This window comes from Ranitomeya variabilis, chromosome 1 (assembly GCF_051348905.1).
Source record: "Ranitomeya variabilis isolate aRanVar5 chromosome 1, aRanVar5.hap1, whole genome shotgun sequence".
In the NCBI taxonomy this organism is placed as follows: Eukaryota; Metazoa; Chordata; class Amphibia; order Anura; family Dendrobatidae; genus Ranitomeya; species Ranitomeya variabilis.
Window position 1 is genome coordinate 638,429,657 of NC_135232.1, and position 15,688 is coordinate 638,445,344.

At 40.9% G+C, this 15,688-nt stretch overlaps 1 protein-coding gene across 6 annotated transcripts in view; it reads right to left on the reverse strand.

Moving 5' to 3' along the window:
- The window catches only part of HEATR5A (HEAT repeat containing 5A), an 85,570-nt gene that overhangs the window by 17,325 nt on the left and 52,557 nt on the right, over positions 1–15,688 (reverse strand). For 2 of the 6 annotated variants that reach the window (XM_077261044.1, XM_077261040.1), the window contains exons 21-26: positions 14,050–14,076; positions 2,902–3,040; positions 1,473–1,652; positions 1,158–1,397; positions 610–791; positions 454–522 (exon numbers count right to left, since the gene is read on the reverse strand). In XM_077261044.1, coding sequence (XP_077117159.1) covers positions 454–522; positions 610–791; positions 1,158–1,397; positions 1,473–1,652; positions 2,902–3,040; positions 14,050–14,076 — 837 coding nt within the window. Of the gene's footprint in view, positions 1–453; positions 523–605; positions 792–1,157; positions 1,398–1,472; positions 1,653–2,901; positions 3,041–14,049; positions 14,077–15,688 lie in introns of all 6 variants that reach the window. The other 4 variants (XM_077261057.1, XM_077261053.1, XM_077261052.1 and 1 more) reach the window with 3 other exon arrangements.

The window sequence follows — 15,688 nt, forward strand, 5'->3', positions numbered from 1 at the left end:
TTTTTAAGGCAATAAAAGGGCTGTTATTTTCTATCTTCAGGAGTGCGCTGCTCCCCTGCCTCACGGCTTCCTACCTGAAGGAGGGGCTCTGTGCTCCTGATCATTGACAGTTCGGAACAGTCTCAGAGCTGTGCGTTGCGTTCTCCCATGTTGTAGGCAACATCAGATGAGTGCGTTGGCACTTTAGTTGGTCAGTGATCTGACCAGCTTCAGAGCAGCGCTTACAAGCTTTATTGGAAAGAACTTGTAAGAGCTGTGCTCCTTTGCCTACAAGAATGTCCACCTCTGATAGACGGAAGAGGTGGGTGACTATTCAGTCTTTACAGAAAAGGGAGATCTTTAACTATGCGAGGACCTGTCTACTAACATGTCCGAAGTGCAGTTTACACAGCCCAACACACTGTCCCAGACTGTAGGAGGGGTCGTTACATGGCCCAGAGATACAATAGTTACCTGGCAAGCCCTAGCAGTCACATCAGGATGGGTATCCGAGTTGAAGGCCGGTCTTACTGCAGCTACTACCTATCAACAATAAAAAATAAATTATGATATAAAATATTTTATATTAATATATTGTTTATATATTTGCAGTCCAAAGGGGGAACTCACATTGGCTTGGTATTGCTCTAGTATAAGATGCCCAGGAAATTCAGGCTCAGGCACGGAGGAAAATCGTTGTATGACCAGGAGTAGCGACTGCAGTCCAACTAGACGAAGATGCTCACTATGATCTGTGGCAGCCATGAAGGACATGCGAACCAGATCTTGCAGATGTAGAACCAAAAAATCGCCTAAAAAAAAAAAAAAAGCAAATTGTGTGTTTATCAATGTACATTCCTTATATAATTTTTTTTGGCTGCCTTCAGTCTGTATCAAAAATGTGCACATTCCAATTAGAACAAGGAAAACCACTGCATGAAGAGGGGTGTCCCAACTTTTCATTAATACTATATTTACATATGGCTTTTATATCATATCATTTACCTACTATTATCTACATTATGTGCAACTTCACGTCCAGCAATGCAAATGATCAAGAGGATCAATATCTCCAGTATACCAAGATCAAATGGGTTACGATATAAGAATACTTTGCAAAAGCCAAAAAATTATGACAAAGCAATAAATCAGCGTAAATAACGATTTCTGCCTCTTACTGTCTGGTTCTTTGTGCTTCATCTCTTGGGCTTCAGCCATATTAAAGTGGGCTCCCCCTTCCCCGACACACTGTGACACCAGCATATTAACACACTCCATTGAAAACACTCTTGTGTGCCATCGTGGACTAACTGACAGGGCAGAGGACTCCTCTTTCCTGGATGTTAGCACAGAGTCAGAGCAGGATTGCTCACATTCTTCTTCTTGAGTAGTATCCACGGAAGCCACTGCTGCAAAATCTATTAGGACAAGGAGCCGTGTAAGGAATTATTACACAAATTATCCTCTAATTACAGACAATCAATGACGGTCACCTGCAGATGCTGAGAGGATGTCTTTGTGCAGTCGCAGCCAGAAAGAAAGACGGCCAAGTCCTGTACAGCTCTGCATGTGAAGGAGGGTCTCTTTCACATCTTGACGCAGCTGCGGGTCACGCTCTCTGTCCAAAAGACTCAGCAAAACTCCTTCCAGACCAAGTTCTCGCATATTCAAATCTGCTCAAATTAAAAAAAAAAAAAAAATGTACAGGGCTTTAAATCTGACCACTTTGTAGGTTTTTCAACACGTTGCAACAGCATGTAAAAATACTTGACCAGAGAATGTTGTCACAAGCAGAGGCACGTGCACCAATAACAGTTTATTGATAATGTTTCTGCAAGCACCCAAATAGACACAAAGATGACTTTACGGACTACAAACCGTGTCTATATATTTTTTAGATTGTAGGATTTACAGTAAATATTTTGACTGCCCTTTTGACTGTGTTCACTTATGCTTTTATTATACATTGCGGAAAAAATATATTTCCTGTTACCTGAAGACTGACTAGAGTTGGCACACTTTTTGGGTGATTTTTATTTATTTAAAAGGTATGCACATATTCATCAGAAAATAACGTAATTGTTAAATCAGGTTTTTGTGTTTAATGTACTTTTTCTCTTCAATTTTTGGCATTTTTTTTTTTTTTTAAATTAAAAAAAAAAATAAATCAGTCTAGAATAGTGTGAAAAATGCAAAATGGAACTTTTACTTTTTTTTAACATAGATTGTGGAAAAAAAAGTAAAAACTCATTTAAAAAAAAAAAAAATTAAAAAGGGGATTTCTCCCATTCTTTAATTAGTTAGACAGAATAAAAATGTTTGCAAAGGACTTGCTTTTCTATCTGCTGTCAGTTTCCTACAATGAGAACTTGAATCTTTTATAGTGTACAGCTGTTTTCCATGGAGCTGAGCCTAAACCCTGGCTGACAATGCGTAGTAGCTACATGCTAAGAAAGGGGTTAACTCTGAACATCCCAGTCAGCTCTCTCCAGCCCACTTAATTATATGCAGTAGTTAAATACTTCCCTCCCTCCCTCCCCTTTATTCTCAGCTCCTGACAGGGGATCTTTTATCAGTCCTGTAGAATCACATTCCCCTCAAGACCCCAGCTATGGCACTTTCCGGAGCAGTTCTCTTAACAGCTCTCACTACTTTACTGAGTTCAAAGCCCTTTTCTTCATGCTCATCTTCTGAAGAGATGCAGTTATAAATCACCAGCCTGAAGCTTTCACAGAAGATCAAAGAGCTCAGGACACTTCACATGGAGGGACTGCCCACAGGACGCTTGTGATTACAGCACGATAGGGAATAATTTTTTTTTTTTTTTCAGCTATCCAAGTAGCATAACATCAGCTTAGGTATGTATAACCCTCTTTAGGGCCCAACTATGATGCAAATGTGTTGTAAGAAAGCAGCACTCACCCATTTTCAAATCTTCTTGCCCGTCTTTGACCATAGACATAGCATGTTCAGATACCTCTGCTGCCTCTCGTTGAGCGAGTTGTCTCAGACACGCCAACACTGCCCGGCGTAAGATCAAATGAGGACTACACAGGTGAACCTATGTATAATGTAAGCAAAAGTGACAAGTAGCATAGAAAACATGGGCTAAGAAGCACGATTTCAACCGCAAACGTATGTTAGGAAGCAAACACTGGCACTGCACGTCATTCCTAGCAGTGAAAGTCTTTTTTATAACAAATAAATCATACTGCGTCTTAAGTAATATGACGTAATGTGCTATAGGTCTGCACACGACAAGTAGAGTGGGTTTCATGCAAGAGTAATTTGCAATGGCAGAAGGATTAGCAGCCTATATTGTCCCCTAATAGGTCATTATATCAAATTATATCTGCTCTTGTACGTTTTAAAAGATCTCCACATTCTGATGAATTTATTAAGAAAACATTGGTGACGGATTGTTTTTTAACATAATAGTCAATGTATATTGTACATTGCAGATCTAACTTGATCTTAAAGGGATTTGTCAACTGCAATCAGTCAGAGCAGCCATAGCCACATGTGAACATGATCCGATGAGATCTAAATACTATTACTGAATGGCATCAAGTGAATATTCACCCTTTATCACCACATAAAGAGTTTTAGATCTAAAAATGTTTTAAAGAGAATATATCACCAAGATTTTGGCATCTAATCTGAGAGCAGCACGATGTAGGGGCAGAGACCCTAATTCCAGCGATGTAACATTTACTGGGTTGTTTGCTGCAGTTGTGATAAAATCTGTTGCAGATTTAGCAGTTCTCTGAATGATGAGCTCTGTATAACCTCACCCACACCACTGATTGGCAGTTTTCTGTATACACTGTGCATAGGCAGAAAGCAACCAATCAGTAGTAAAGGCTGGTTGGTTTATACAGAGCTCACGGAGAGGGAGGACTACATGGAATTAGCTTTACTAGTCATCTAGTGAAAATGCGCTGATAAAACAGGGATGTTATCAAAACTACAGCAAGGAGCCTAGTAAATGACATATTGCTGGAATCAGGGTCTCTGTCTCCATATTATACTGCTGGCAGATTAGGGGGCAAAACCTGGTGATAGATTCCCTTTAAGTTTTAGTATAGCACAAAGCTTCTTGCACTACCACTACCAAAGGGAGCTTATTGTGCACTAGGATTTATTTGAATTGAATGTATTTCAGGGGTTGTCCACTTTAAAAAGAAAAATAGAGGTTTAAAGAGTGCCCAGAGATCCCCCCTAATGCTGCAGATCTTTTCCGTTCTGTGCTGTGTCACTGCATTGCAGAGATATTCACATTTGTAGCTTTTGGAGCTCAGTATGTGAAATCTGAACTTGCAGCCTAACCGGGATTTTGAGTGTTTCCTGTGGGAGTGAGCTTTCACCCCTCCATCAAAGACGCTGGTGATCACAGATAAGCTTTTGATCAAGCAGTCTGAGACGCTGCCGAGCTATGATTGGTAGCGTCTAGGAGGGGTGAAAGCACATGGCCCGAAGAAGATTCTGAAGAAACACATAATTGGTCTGCAAGAAGAAATTTCACATGCTGCAACATTTGTTGCAATAGCAACAGATGTGAACATCTCTGCAATGGAGAGACGCAGCACAAAACTGAAAAGAGGAGCGGAATCAGGGGCGTTTAGGGATTTTTGTACGGTATTTTACTTTTTTTTTTTTAGCAAGTCATAGGTCCTCTTTAAATGTGTTCCTAATGTAAATACATGTTACTAATGCACAAGTAGCAGCATTATGCTTCACTGGTGTCCCTGTTTCAGGGTCAGTCCTGGCAGCTCCATTTCTGGACACCATCACAGCAGTATGTGGAAAGGGTCACAAAGAGGATACATTTCAATAGCAAGTCAGACCTTCTGTAGACCTATGCATCAAGGGTTCCAAAACTGTTTTCAGATGTTTAGTAAAATGCAAAATTCACAATTTAAAGTACAACAATACACACAGGAAGACAAATGAAAGAAAACACAGCAACAAAAAAAGACAAGCAACAGGCTTTATGAGCAAACCAGAAATGTTATATCACATGCACAAATGCAAGAGAAGTTACTTCCAGAACCACCAACTTTCAAGATATGAAGATGGCTCTGGTCTTGGTTCAATGAAGCATGATAACGGAAGCTGGCAGGGTGGGCAGAGTACAAGTGATTTGTGTGAAACACTCTGCTCAGCTGCATTTGGGCTGAATAAGCCAGAATATGTTAAATACAATATTAAACAGCCAGTCCCGGACAGCAAACAGTCCATGAAACCATATTATACAAAATAGTTAGGGAAGATATATTGTATTAATTAGGAATTTATCACATGTTCTTGAGCAGTCAGCTTTGTTACACCTTAAAGGGGAAATCTGCCTCAAAAAGAATCTGTCAGTAAGATGCACCCTCCTAAGCTGTCTATATGGGCACGCAGGTCGTGGAGAGTTGAATAAAATGATACCTTGATATCTGCGATCCGATGTCTGACATGAAATCAGAAAAAACTTTTCCTATTTTAGGTCAATTGGGATTACCATAATTATTAATATTTGGCAAATGCCAGAATAATGAGAGAGATAATGTATTAAGGCATTTTTAGTACTTACTGCAAAGTCAAAAGGTTACATACACTAAGATTACTATGCCTTTAAACAACTCTGGACTGCCCATATGATGATGTCATGTGTTTGGAAGCTTCGGATAGGTTTTTTGGCAACATCTGAGATAATTAGAGACACCTGTGGATGTATTTTAATGTGCACCTGAAACAGACTGCTTCTTTGTGTATCATCATGGGAAAGTCTCAAGAAATCAGCCAAGATATCAGGAAGAGAATTGTGGACTTGCACAAGTTTGGCTCATCCTTGGGTACAATTTCAAGATACCTGAAAGTGCCTTGTTCATCTGTACAAACAAGATGGGAATGTCCAGCCATCATACCGCTCAGGAAGGAGACGGATTCTGTGTCCCAGAGATGAACGCGCTTTGGTCCGACATATGCATGTCAACCCAAGGACAAAAGCTAAAGACCTTGTGAAGATCATGGTGGAAGCTGATAAGATTGTGTCAATATCCACAGTGAAACGAGTACTGTATCAACATGGGCTGAAAGGCCACTCTGCCACTATAATTTAACTTTTTGAGCATAATGACCATTGTTACATTTGGAGGAAAAAGGGAGGAAAAAGGGAGAAGCTTGGAAGCCTAAGAACACCATCCCAACCATGAAACACAGGGGTGGCAGCATCATGTTGTGGGGTTGTTTTGCTGCAGGAGAGACTGGCGCACTTCACAAAATTGATGGCATCATGAGAAAAGATTATGTGGCAATAACGAAGAAACATCTCAAGACATCAACCAGGAAGTTAAAGATCGGGCAGAATTGGGTCTTCCAATTGGACAATGATCCGATGCATACTGCCAAAATGGTAACAAAGTGGCTTAAGGATAACAAAGTCAACAAAGCCCTGATCTCAATCCTATTGAAAATTGATGGACAAAGCTGAGAAGGTTGGTGCGAGCAAGGCGACCTACAAACCTGGATCCGTTACACCAGTTTTGTAAGGAGGAATGGGCCCAAATTCCGACCAACTATAGTGAGAAGCTTGTGGAAGGATATCCCTAATGGTTTGACCCAAGTCATTCAGTTTAAGGGTAATGTTACCAAATACTAATGACATGGATGTAAACTTTTTACTTTGCAGTAAGTAATAAAAATGCCTTAAAACACTCTCTCACACACTATTCTGGCATTTGGTAAATATTAATAACTAGCTGAAGAGCCCGGCGTTGCCTGGGCATAGTAAATATCTGTGGTTATAGTACCTCACTTCTCTTATTTTACCATCACCCCTTCATTTTCCCCCTCACTCCTCTCATTCCCCCCTAACACTTGTCATTTCGACCTCACATCTGTCATTTTCTGGTCACTCCACTTTTTCCCTCACTCCTCTCATTTTGCACTCACACCTTTTCATTTTCACCTCACACCTCATTTTCCCCTCAGTATACATGTTTGTCATCTCCCTTATATAGTATACACCGGTATGTCATCTCCTGTATATAGTATATACCTGTATGTCATCTCCCCTGTATATAGTATATACCTGTATGTCATCTCCTCCTGTATATTGTATATACCTATGTGTCATCTCCTCCTGTATATAGTATATACCTGTATGTCATCTCCTCCTATATATAGTATATACCTGTATGTCATCTCCTGTATATAGTATATACCTGTTGTATGTCATCTCCTCCTGTATATACCTATGTGTCATCTCCTCTTTAATATAGTATATACCTGTGTCATCTCCTCCTGTATATAGTATATATGTAATAATTATAGGGGATAACTCAGGAGACTCTTTGCGTGGAACAAGACAACTACAGGACACAGTTTTATAAGTGGTAAAGTCTATGTTATCACACGGTGATTCAAACAGGTGCAGAGAGAAACTCAAGTCCACAACACTTGGTGCAAATATCAAATGCAGCTCAGCAGTCTATAGGAAACTTCAGAGGAAAATGCAATCACGCAGAAAGTCTATGAAGCACAATTATTCTTGAGGATACTTGACACGAATAAGTCCTTGCTTAGTCCAAAACACAGATAGATATGCTTATAAGGCAGTTCAAATAATATCTTAGCTCAACCAGGGAGGTCTGGGTAATAGTCTAAGGTTCTTGCAAAGCAGAAACAGCTTACATGTCCAGCAAATGCAGATGGAAGTAAACACGAGCAGCAGATGAAGGAGGATTACTGGAACTGGTGTATGCAGCAGGAACTCAGAGCAGAGTAGCAGGATAACCCCACAGGTTCACAGGAGCAGGTGTATAGCCAGGGAGTAATCAGAGGTCAGGAGCTGGATGCAAGGCAGAATACTCTAGCACAGACTGAAGGCTGGGGTGGAGTTTTATAGCAGGAAGAGAGTGCACATGAGACCAAAGACGCCATCTTGGAAAAGGGCAGTAATGCACAAAAAGGTAATAAAAAATGTTCAGAGTCCTGACAATATACCTGTGTCATCTCCTCCTGTTAAAAGTATATACCTGTATGTCATCTCCTCCTATATATAGTATATACCTGTATGTCATCTCCTCCTATATATAGTATATACCTGTAAGTCATCTCCTCCTGTATATAGTATATACCTGTGTGTCATCTCCCCTGTATATAGTATATACCTGTGTGTCATCTCCTCCTGTATATATGTGTGGCATCTCCTCCTGTATTAGACCTCGCTCACACGTTATTTGGTCAGTATTTTTACCTCAGTATTTGTAAGCTAAATTGGCAGCCTGATAAATCCCCAGCCAACAGGTAGCCCTCCCCCCTGGCAGTATATATTAGCTCACACATACACATAATAGACAGGTCATGTGACTGACAGCTGCCATATTTCCTATATGGTACATTTGTTGCTCTTGTAGTTTGTCTGCTTGTTAATCAGATTTTTATTTTTGAAGGAGAATACCAGACTTGTGTGTGTTTTAGGGCGAATTTCTTGTGTCAAGTTGTGTGTGTTGAGTTGCGTGTGGCGACATGCATGTAGCGACTTTTGTGATATGAGTTTTGTGTGGCGACATGCGTGTAGGAACTTTTTGTGTGTCGAGTTGCATGTGACAGGTTAGTGCAGCAAGTTGTGTGCAGCAAGTTTTGCGCGTGGCGAGTTTTATATGTGGTGCGTTTTGAGTAGGTGCAAGTTTTGTGTGAGGCAACTTTTGCATGTGTTGCAACTTTTGTGCACGTGGCAATTTTTCCGCATGTGCAAGTTTTGCGTGTGGCGAGTTTTTCATGAGGCGAGTTTTGCACGTGCGGCGAGTTTTGCATGTAGCGAGTTTTCCATGTGGCGAGTTTTGAGCGGTGACTTTTGTGTTTCGACTTTTATGTGGCGAGGTTGGTGTATGTGTGCTGAGGGTGATATATGTGTTCAAGCACTTGGTAGTGTGTGGCGCATTTTGTGTGTGTGTTCATATCCCCGTGTGTGGTGCGTATCCCATGTCGGGGCCCCGCCTTAGCAACTGTACGGTATATACTCTTTGGCGCCATCGCTCTCACTCTTTAAGTCCCCCTTGTTCACATCTGGCAGCTGTCAATTTGCCTCCAACACTTTTCCTTTCACTTTTTCCCCATAATGTAGATAGGGGCAAAATTGTTTGGTAAATTGGAAAGCGCGGGGTTAAAATTTCACCTCACAACATAGCTTTGACGCTCTCGGGGTCCAGACGTGTGACTGTGCAAAATTTTGTGGCTGTAGCTGCGACGGTTCAGATGCCAATCCCGGACATACATATATACATACATACACACATTCAGCTTTATATATTAGACTAGCTGTACTACCCGGCTTCGCCCGGGTTAATGACTGCTGTTAGCAAAATAGAATGTGTTAACAAAAATTTATTCTGCACACAAAAACCACAAAACAAATAGATAGAAATGTAATTATTAAAAGGCAAAAACTAAGCAAATAGAAGCATTTCACAACATATATTAGCTTTGTTATACTGAGAATGTCTTTGTTGCCTATATTAACCAATCAGAGCTCAGGTTAATTAACTGTAGCAAAATAGAAGCTGAGCTGTGATTGGTTGCTATTGGCAGCCTGATAAATCCCCAGCCAACAGGAAGCCCTCCCCCCTGGCAGTATATATTAGCTCACACATACACATAATAGACAGGTCATGTGACTGACAGCTGCCGTATTTCCTATATGGTACATTTGTTGCTCTTGTAGTTTGCTTATTAATCAGATTTTTATTTTTGAAGGACAATACCAGACTTGTGTGTGTTTTAGGGCGAGTTTTATGTGTCAAGTTGTGTGTGTTGAGTTGCGTGTGGCGACATGCATGTAGCGACTTTTGTGAGATGAGTTTTGTGTGGCGACATGCGTGTAGCAACATTTTGTGTGTTGAGTTGCATGTGACAGGTTAGTGTAGCAAGTTGTGTGCAGCAAGATTTGTGCATGGCGAGTTTTGCGCGTGGCGAGTTTTATGTGTGGTGCATTTTGAGTATGTGCAAGTTTTGTGTGAGGCAACTTTTGCATGTGGTGCAACTTTTGTACATGTGGCAATTTTTCTGTGTGTGCAAGTTTTGCATGAGGTGAGTTTTCCATGAGGTGAGTTTTGCACGTGTGGCGAGTTTTGCGTGAGCCTAGTTTTGCATATGGCGAGTTTTGCATGTAGCGAGTTTTGAGTGGTGACTTTTGTGTTTCGACTTTTATGTGGCGAGGTTGGTGTGTGTGTGTGGTGAAATGTGTGCTGAGGGTGGTATATGTGTTCAAGCACGTGGTAGTGTGTGGCGCATTTTGTGTTTGTGTTCATATCCCCGTGTGTGGTGAGTATCCCATGTCAGGGCCCCACCTTAGCAACTGTACGGTATATACTCTTTGTCGCCATCGCTCTCATTCTTTAAGTCCTCATTGTTCACATCTGGCAGCTGTCAATTTTCCTCCAACACTTTTCCCTTCACTTTTTCCCCATTATGTAGATAGGAGCAAAATTGTTTGGTGAATTGGAACGCGCGGGGTTAAAATTTCACCTCACAACATAGCCTATGACGCTCTCGGGGTCCAGACGTGTGACTGTGCAAAATTTTGTGGCTGTAGCTGCGACGGTACAGATGCCAATCCCGGACATACACACATACATACATACACACATTCAGCTTTATATATTAGATATACCTGTATGTAATCTCCTGTATATAGTATATACCTGTGTGTCATCTCACCTATATATAGTATATATCTGTGTGTCATCTCCTGTATATAGTATATACCTGTATGTCATCTCCTCCTATACATAGCATATACCTGTGTCATCTCCTCCTGTATATACTATATACCTGTAGGTAATCTGCTCCTGTATATAGTATATACCTGTGTGTCATCTCCTCCTGTATATAGTATATACCTGTATGTCATCTCCTCCTGTATGTAGTATGTACCTGTATGTCATCTCCTCCTCTATATAGTATATACCTGTGTGTCATCTCTCCTGTATATAGTATATATCTGTGTGTCATCTCCTCCTGTATATAGTATATACCTGTGTGTCATCTCCCCTGTAAATAGTATATACCTGTGTGTCATCTCCTGTATATAGTATATAGCTGTATGCCATCTCCTCCTGTATTAGCCCTCGTTCACACGTTATTTGGTCAGTATTTTTACCTCAGTATTTGTAAGCTAAAATGGCAGCCTGATAAATCCCCAGCCAACAGTAAGCCCACCCCCTGGCAGTATATATTAGCTCACACATACACATAATAGACTGGTCATGTGACTGACAGCTGCCGGATTCCTATATGGTACATTTGTTGCTCTTGTAGTTTGTCTGCTTATTAATCAGATTTTTATTTTTGAAGGATACCAGACTTGTGTGTGTTTTAGGGCGAGTTTCGTGTGTCAAGTTGTGTGTGTTGAGTTGCGTGTGGCGACATGCATGTAGGGACTTTTGTGAGATGAGTTTTGTGTGGCGACATGCGTGTAGCAACTTTTTGTGTGTCGAGTTGCATGTGACAGGTTAGTGTAGCAAGTTGTGTGCAGCAAGTTTTGCGCATGGCGAGTTTTGCGCGTGGCGAGTTTTATGTGTGGTGCCTTTTGAGTATGTGCAAGTTTTGTGTGAGGCAACTTTTGCATGTGTTGCAACTTTTGTGCATGTGGCAATTTTTCTGCGTGTGGCAATTTTTCTGCGTGTGCAAGTTTTGCGTGTGGCGAGTTTTGCACGTGTGGCGAGTTTTGCATGTGGAGAGTTTTGCGCGTGGCGAGTTTTGAGCGGCGACTTTTGTGTTTCTACTTTTATGTGGCGAGGTTGGTGTATGTGTGGTGAAATGTGCACTGAGGGTGGTATATGTGTTCGAGCACGTGGTAGTGTGTGGCGCATTTTGTGTGTGTGTTCATATCCCCGTGGTGGTGTGATTATCCCATGTTGGGGCCCCACCTTAGCAACTGTACAGTATATACTCTTTGGTGCCATCGCTGTCATTCTTTAAGTCCCCCTTGTTCACATCTGGCAGCTGTTAATTTGCCTCCAACACTTTTCCTTTCATTTTTTCCCCATTATGTAGATAGGGGCAAAATTGTTTGGTGACTTGGAAAGCGCGGGGTTAAAATTTCACCTCACAATATAGCTTTGACGCTCTCAGGGTCCAGACGTGTGACTGTGCAAAATTTTGTGCCTGTAGCTGCGACGCCTCCAACACTTTTCCTTTCACTTTTTCCCCATTATGTAGATAGGGGCAAAATTGTTTGGTGAATTGGAAAGCGCGGGGTTAAAATTTCACCTCACAACATAGCCTATGACGCTCTCGGGGTCCAGACGTGTGACTGTGCAAAATTTTGTGGCTGTAGCTGCTACGGTTCAGATGCCAATCCCGGACATACATACATACATACATACACACACACACACATTCAGCTTTATATATTAGATTATGGTAATCCTAATTGACCTAAAATGGGAAAAGTTTATTCTGATTTCATGTCAAATATTGACAAACACATGCATATGTGTCTTTTCATATAGTGTATGTAAACCTCTGGTTTCAACTGTAAATAAAATGATACCTTGATGTCGATGATCTGAGGTCTTTTTCCAGAGAAATCCATTTAAAATAATCTCTGGAGGCAGATTCTCCGGGAGATCTATGTCCGGCCTGTAGATCTTAACAGCTCATTTACATATTGAGAAAAACATTGGATTTCTGTGCAATAAGACATCGGATTGCAGATATATATATATAGATATAAAGGTATCATTTTATCCAACTTTCCACGACCTACATGCCCATATAGACACCTTAGGAGGTGAAGTGTATGTAAACTTCTAGTTTCAACTGTAGCTTCCCATGACCTGCATCCCCATGTAGCCAGATTAGGAGGGTTGCTCCCACTGACAGATTCCCTTTAAAAGGGGTTGTTCACAACTTAGACAACCTCTTCTAAGATGGAATAGTTCCCCATGTAAAATAAGAACTTTATACTCACTTCCCATACTATCGCTGTTCCAGCAAAGTCTGCACGGTGTTTGCTGTCGCTCACATGTCATTGTTAGGTCACGTGAGCCCTGGACGACCAATGTGTGAGGGCTGCAGCCCATTGGAGGCCGCTGACTGGCGTCAGCGCTTAAATGACATGACATAACTTGTCAGAACAGCAAAAACAGTGCCTCCATCACTACAATAATGATTGTTGGAAGAATGGGTTAAACACTGCACTACCTGACCGAAGGACTGAAGATGAATTCAAGGGTTCAGGACATCAAAATTCCAATTTATTGGTCTATGCGTTTTGAAGTTGCAACACTTCTCCAGGACAAACCACCAGTGATCTGTGTTTTGTCCTAAAGTAGTATTGCTACTTTAAAACGCGTAGACAAATCAGAATTTTAATCTGCTGGATCCTTGGCTTCCTTCATCTACAATCCTTAAGTCTGGCAGAGCAGAATTTAACCCATTCTTCTAACAATCATTGACTTTCCCTTAGTGGGTCTGCTGCAGTTGGATGCAAGAGCCATCTATGGTTGTGGAACACAACCTGGAAAGGTGAGCAGTTTTCCCTAATCCGACTTCAATTTTAACTGGATTAGACCCTATTTACACCATCGTTCCTGCAGCTTTTATACATTGCCATCCCTATAATGGAACCAGTCTCAGAGGAGAGTGTAAGTTTTTCTTTTTTATCGTTGTAAATAGGTCACTATTCCACTTGAGAAGGAATTGTTCAAGTAGTGGATGAGTTCTTAAGAACCGCGATATCATAAGATCACCTGTTTAATGGCCCACAAACCTGCCGTTTAGTTGTAAATCAGAAGGGCCATGATTCATATGAAATCTTTGCAACTCCTTTGTTTAAGATGCTACAATTTTTCATCTTGACCAGTTACCATTAAGATGGATTTAAAAAGTACAGAAGTGTTTCTTGGACTGTTATCTGATTTCTGCTGTTGTAATAAAGTATCAACATTTGATTTCTTGAGGGCAATGATTCTAACACAGTGAGCAGAAAATGTTTTCAGGTTGAAACTATGCATGTATTTATAGAAGGAAAAGGAAGAAGGCACAGCACAATAATTGGGGAAGAAGGTGACATACCAACATAGAATTATCCAGCAAGACCTCCTGCAGGAGATAAAAAGTGACAGACGATTGAAGTACTCATTCTGCTTCTTCGTCAGACAGTCTGCAGCTGTGTACACCATATATCTAAAATTTTAGTTTTGTGACGATTCTGACCTGCTTAAATCATGTTCATCATTAGTCTGTGTTTATTCACATTGTATATGTACCTATCCCATTGCAAAAAATAAAAAATTTAAATTAAAAAAATTAAATTAATTGCCTTCATCTAGAAAAATACTGACCCCGAGATTACGATTTCAGATTGGCTGTCAACAGTCCCAAGTGAAAAAGGCTTAGGCTTGTAGGGGTTCAACTCTCTGGTAGCCGCTTGCACACAGACACAGGGTTTTTATATCAAAATAGCATAAGATTTATTGCCAATCATAAACTTTATAAGTTCCAAAGAGAAAACAGCTTTTCCCCAGTACAAATTAAACAGTCCTTTCTTCAGTACAAATGTATAACATAAGTCTTTTTCTCAAATACAATGAACAAAGTAAATGTAGCAGCCTCACCGATCTCGCTACTCCAGTCAGAATTAGCCCTAGTAGTATTAAAAGAGGTCAAAAGGCAAACACCTCTGTTTAGCTTCAGCCCAACTTCACTCTGCTGAGCTACCCAAGCGGCTGTTAATAGGTCTGTAAGCCCCGAGCTGTATTATGGTAACAATCTTTCCCACCCAGTCTCTTTTGGTTGCTCCTAAACCCTGGACCCAAAATTCAGTCAAATTAAAACTCTCTCCGTCACCTAGTGTTACTGGGACAGACTTTACATTTCCTAGACTAGACTCCTCAGTGACACATATCTGCCATCCAGGACCTTACCTCCTGCTTTCTAAAAAGGGTTCATTCAGACATCAGTGATTTTTCTTGTAGGCAAAAAAAAAAAATGACCGATTTTCATCAGTGTCCTATTTTTATCACGGACTTAAGTTAAAGAGTTTGCTTTGCGATTTAGATTACAGGCACAGATGCTGTCTCAGTGTTTTGGTGCAGATTGCTTGGTCAACAAAAATACACAACCATTTGAACAGCACCAGTTCTATCTGTAAAAAATATGAATAGAACTCGAACGTGAAAAACTGATGTCTCAATGAGCTCTTAGGCCACATTCACACATCCTTGAGAGTGTTACCTTCAGAGTGAAACAGACCAATTTTATCTCAGGTGTAATGCTTCCATTTTTAATTTTCCTCTATTTTCACTGGAGCAGGTAGACAACTTTTTTTATCAATTGACTTTTAGTAATGGATCAGTTAATAAAAGATGACACTCTGTTACTCCGGTTTCACACTTGTATTTGGGTAGAGTGCGTAGGACTGCGAAATTCCTTCGCCTACTTCTGCACTTCTTTCCTTAAGCTCTACGCACTTCTGCATGCGTCCTGCGTACCTTTCTTTAACACATTGGGTATGCAGGGACATGCGCTGTATGCGGATGCGTCCACATGCGTCAATTTGACATGCCCGCCGACCGCAAGTGTGAAACCGGCCTTAGAATACTGAAGTACTTTCACGTCCGATATGTCAATTGTTGTATACGGATCCCCATACACTTCAAGGGCAGAGTCTGATCCACAAAACTGAAGATAATAGGACATGCTCGGCATCTCA